Source organism: Brassica oleracea, chromosome C1 (genome assembly GCF_000695525.1).
Source record: "Brassica oleracea var. oleracea cultivar TO1000 chromosome C1, BOL, whole genome shotgun sequence".
NCBI classification, from domain to species: domain Eukaryota; kingdom Viridiplantae; phylum Streptophyta; class Magnoliopsida; order Brassicales; family Brassicaceae; genus Brassica; species Brassica oleracea.
Window position 1 is genome coordinate 21,083,389 of NC_027748.1, and position 4,990 is coordinate 21,088,378.

At 34.6% G+C, this 4,990-nt stretch overlaps 2 protein-coding genes across 4 annotated transcripts; one reads left to right on the forward strand and one right to left on the reverse strand.

The window, feature by feature from the left end:
• Positions 1 to 1,993: 1,993 nt before the first annotated feature.
• On the reverse strand, positions 1,994 to 2,988 carry LOC106344191 (the record flags this gene model as incomplete). Its single annotated transcript, XM_013783609.1, is given in 3 exon segments — positions 1,994 to 2,242; positions 2,342 to 2,428; positions 2,583 to 2,988. Coding segments are annotated over 3 exon segments (459 nt in total). The 5' UTR covers positions 2,938 to 2,988.
• Positions 2,989 to 3,817: 829 nt separating this feature from the next.
• Positions 3,818 to 4,543, forward strand: LOC106292982. 3 transcript variants are annotated; one of them, XM_013728670.1, is made up of 3 exons: positions 3,818 to 3,947; positions 4,049 to 4,196; positions 4,260 to 4,543. In XM_013728670.1, coding segments are annotated over exons 1-3 (240 nt in total). In that variant the 5' UTR covers positions 3,818 to 3,856; the 3' UTR covers positions 4,261 to 4,543. The 3 variants fall into 3 exon arrangements, with proteins under 3 accessions (XP_013584124.1, XP_013584118.1, XP_013584112.1); XM_013728664.1 differs by having other exon boundaries at positions 4,277 to 4,543; XM_013728658.1 differs by having other exon boundaries at positions 4,049 to 4,543.
• Positions 4,544 to 4,990: the final 447 nt, after the last annotated feature.

The following is a 4,990-nucleotide window of genomic DNA, read 5'->3' on the forward strand; positions in this document are numbered from 1 at the left end:
TTATTATATGCCAAGAATGCTGGAAGAAAAGAGCCGTCATTCCATCTTGACCAGGAGCTTTCTCTGGATGCATCATAAACAGAGTTTGTCTTATTTCCTCCTCAGTGGCTGGCCTGATTAACCACTGGTTCATCTGCGGGGTTATGGAAGGACTAACCTCCTCCAAAAAACAGTTAAATTCTGAGGGAGCAGTTGTCTGAAACAAATCATCAAAATACTCCACTGCGACCTTTTCTACACCTTGTTCCTCAATTATCCAATTTCCATCAGTGTCATAGAGTCCCACAAGTCTATTACGAGCCCGTCTTTGTTTAGTAAGGGCATGATAGAATTTTGTATTGAGATCCCCTGATGTATGCCACATATTCCTGCTCTTCTGGTGCCAAAACACTTCCTCATCTTTATACGCTTCTTGTAATTTCCTAAATACTTCCAAAATGTGTTCCTGAGTCCTGGTATTATCAGTTTGCACTTCGTCCAACGCTTTTTGAAGCTCATTAATCCTCTCTTTTCCAAAAGGTGGGTTGTTCTGTCTCCATGTAGATATCTCATGACGACAATTAACTATCTTTGATACAAAAACTCCCGAGTTTTCCCTTAACGGTTTACTCCAACCTCGACCAATTGATTCCAAAAAACCAGCCTGACCAATCCATCTTTTGTCAAACAGAAACTGTCCCTTTCGTCTTATTACTTTATTTTCCAGATAAGCCACTACAGGGCGGTGGTCTGACGCCACCATCCATAAATATTTTGTATAAGAATATGGAAACAGTGTATGCCAATCTTCATTTGCTAATGCACGATCCAAACGACATCTTACAATTACTTTGTTTCGTCTACCTTGCCAGGACAACTGATTTCCCCTGGCTGGAAATTCCAATAATCCAGAGTTTCTGATCATATTATTGAAAGGAACGAATGATTCCGCACTCCGTATGGCTCCTCCATCTTTCTCATGATTACTCGTAATCTCGTTTAAATCTCCTATAATAAACCATGGATCTGATCTTGCCAGACCATACCGAGTCAACTGTTCCCAGACTTGGTCCCTCAGATGTTGCACCGGTTCTCCATATACAAAAGTCATGAATACATTCTTCCCAAGTGCCCCTGCTTCCACGTCAATCATTCGATTACTCGTGTATAAGATATTAACCTGATACTCATTATTATAATATAGAGCCAATCCTCCTCTCGTACCGATCGGATCCACCGTAACTAAATTGTCATAACCGAAATGTGACTGAAAACCTTGCATATAAGTCAAATCTTGTTTGGTTTCTGATAAAAATAAAAAAAAATCGGGTTTATGTTTGTGCCATATTTCTATGAGATAACTAATCGTCCATTTGCTTTCAGCTCCTCTACAATTCCAGCTAAGAATCCTCATAAAAAATAAAATCGATTTGTTCCTTTGATAACGGGTGTAAAGATACCCAGTTGATCCCAGACTTCCATCTAGTCCCATATACCCGTGTCTTAACCTTAGACTTTGTTACTTGCCCACGAAGTAAGTAAAACCATTGAGCCCATAAATTAAACCATTGAGCCAATAAATTAAGTTCAAATGCAAGTTCAAATTCCCTATCCAATATCAAAATAATGGCCCGCCAGAAGTAGACATTTCCTGATTCTTGGGTCTGCTGATACCAAAATTCCAAATGCAAATGAGTTAACCAATTTGCCACTCGTCTCCACTTTTGTCTCCACTTAGGAAACCTTTCACCCGAATGAAACCAAGACATATCCACTTCTCATTCGAGTTTAAAAAAACATATACGCTTTTCCACCTGCCCGTGTCTCCCACATTATGATTATGTCCATAATAAGACAAACTACATAAGCTTTTGTACTGTGAAAGGTTTGATGAGACCCACCACAGCCAAATCTCACAGACCATAACCGAATCCTCAACCAACCATAAGACCCCAATTTTAAACTCAGAGCCAAGATACCATAACATTTCAAGTATTATCCATACCACAGACCCATTATTCCATTGCTTAAACATGAAAAGTAACATTGCTAACAACCATAAAAACATAACCAGACCGAGACCCATAATGACTTTAAAACCAGAAGAAAGACAGATGCTCATAGAGCTTATTAAAACTGTTAAAACCCCAATACCCGAAGCCATAACCTGCTGACTTGATCTCACTACTAGAAGGTCTTGATCCATAAAAATTAAGATGCCCTCACCGCTTTTCATGTCCCCGGAATTACCAATTAGTTGACCCTGCGTATCGAAAACAAAACAAAAACCCAACTTTGATGCTTAGCGTAGTATGATGAGAAAGAAGATATGAGAGTAATACTCCATAAAGTGAAAACCAACCTCCATTTATATTGATCACTACTACCCAAGTCCAAAACTTCCGTAAAACCAAATCTTCTGAAGTTAAAACTTCCAACCACGTTACCTCTGCCAAAATCCCAATCAAATCTCACTAACGTCCCAACATCAATCACAGTCCAGATCCCTATTCGCCTAATAGTAAGACCGAAACTTGAAATGATCCTTCTAGTCTCCTTAACAGGCCCGTAAAAGATCATTAGAAAAATGTATGTATATATACCTTCGCTATCTCGCAATTTCGTCTTAACGATGACCAAATCCAAGATCCGAAACGATATTATCATAGATAATCGTAACCCGGTATTCGAACCATACAGATCCTTTGATATAGGGCTCCTCAATCGTAAACCCCTCAACCAGATCCAATAGCTATCCCTCGTCTTCGCCCAATATCCTGTGAATCCACCTATCTTTCCTTTTCCCTTGAAACCTTCCTTAAGATTTAACTGATCTTTTCCTTCGGCATCTCCATGAATCTTCCGTATCCCTTTGATTCCCGATGAATAAAGATGCCCAATCCGATCGTAGTCTCCTGATACCCATCGATTCCCAGGATCCCAATTTTGAAAATCCATCAGAACCCTAAGAAAATATTCCCGATGAATTGTTTTTATATGATAAATAAAGGACTAGGTTAAGCTTCCGATCATGATAAACATTGTGTTTTTTTTGTCTACTAGAAACAATAATTTTTAATATAATATTATTTTATTTTTTTAAAAAAATTTAATTTACGTTTGGACATCATTATTTTTATAATTTAACTTCAACGGTTTTATAAAAATCATAAACGTATTTTTGTAGTCTTATTTCTTTTGATTTGGTTTAACTATTTCGGTTTGAATTTATTTAAGTTTTAATAAAGTCAAAGTTGTATTTTATAAAATATTTTTTAATTATACTATTTTATATTTAATGATTTTTTATTTTAAATATATCTCTTATAGTTAAAATATATTCTTATTAATTTTGGATTTTTGTTTGTTTTGGTTAAAATATGTTAAAATGGAGAAAATGAATTTGTTAATTAATATAATGAACTGATAAATTTAAATAAAAAATTAATCATTTATCTATCAAAAATAATATTTTTTAATGTTGCTATTTATTGATGCACACTTAAAAATAATTTGGGTAAAATGCATATATGCAAAATATGATTTATAAGTTCTTGTAAAAAAATATTTGTAACTATATTCATTATTTAGCTTATTTTATTAATATGATATATATATATCTATATATAAATTAATTTAAAAGTGATATATGAATTATTAATTATTAAAAGCTATTATTTTTTTTCAAAATTATAGGGTTTCTCGTGCACGCAAAAAAAAACAAGTTTTAAGTATGATTACAAACGTTCAAAAGCCCAGTGGGTCATAAAGGAAAAACAAAAGAATATTTAAAAGCCCACAAACGTTTGACCAATAGCTTTCTCCGTAATTAGAACAACCCAAACACAGATCTGAAACCTGATCGATAGTTTCGTCAATGGAATCTCCTTCGTTCCTTGACTATCTCTTCTTCTTCATCGTACGTCCGCTTCTAGCTATTTCCTTTGTTGTCTGCTTCATCGCTCTTTGTACTCTCTTCTTAAACTTTCTATTACTTGATAATTATGAGCTTTCAGATGATGATGATGTTAATGAATTTGATCATCTGGGTATTGCACAATTCTCGCAGGGTGGTTTCTGGCATGGAAGCTGTTACTAAGCCATGTTCCTCTGGTTCAAGAGATCTTTGGTTTGAGGAAGAAAACCTTTAAACCTAAACCTGAATCTCGCGGTAGAATCTCCAAATTCTACAAAAGTCAGAATTCTGTTCCTCAATGGTAATTACTCTCTTATTTACTGAATCCTGAAGCCATCCATGTATAATTTACTGTGTCTTTTAGACTAATATTTTTCTCAGAAATTGTGGATTTAACAAGAGCCGATGATCCAATACTAAACGAGCAAGAAGAGAACAATTCCATGTTATAATCTCAAGTTAAAAGCTTTAGAGTTCTATTTTCTTTTGTGGAAGAATTTCTGCAATGTTATGTGCATTCTGTGTATTGATGTGTTTTAAACCCAATTCCTTGATATTGTTTCAAAATATTGTTGTCGTTGTGAGAGATACTTTAATTCAAGAATCAGGTACAATAATGATGGTTTGCTAGCCATAACCATATTAAAAGAACCCATTGTTTTCGGATGAAAGACAAGTCAAGACATCGAAATTTACCCTATTTGCTCATCATGTCCATCACAAACTCAAAACCAGCCTCAACATAGCCGACACCTTCACCTACTAGTAGATGTCGCTCTTATTAGCTGATCCTTACTTTGATGGAGCAAACATGGGAAGCTAAAATGCTGCGGAGACAAACATTTACTAAACCAGAAGAGAGAATACAAAATCCAAAGCAACACTTAGGGTTGTTATTGGTTTATATATTTTGATTCATTTAGAAATCTATGTAGTATTTATAAATCCAAGTAAAATATACAGATTTTTAAATTTTTTTGGATTAGTATTTACTTATACGAAAGTTCTCCCTCGGATTTGAGTATTTGTATTTTTACCAAAAAAATTCAAATAAATCCATTCAAATCCATTATAAAATCAAATTTATTAGTAAAT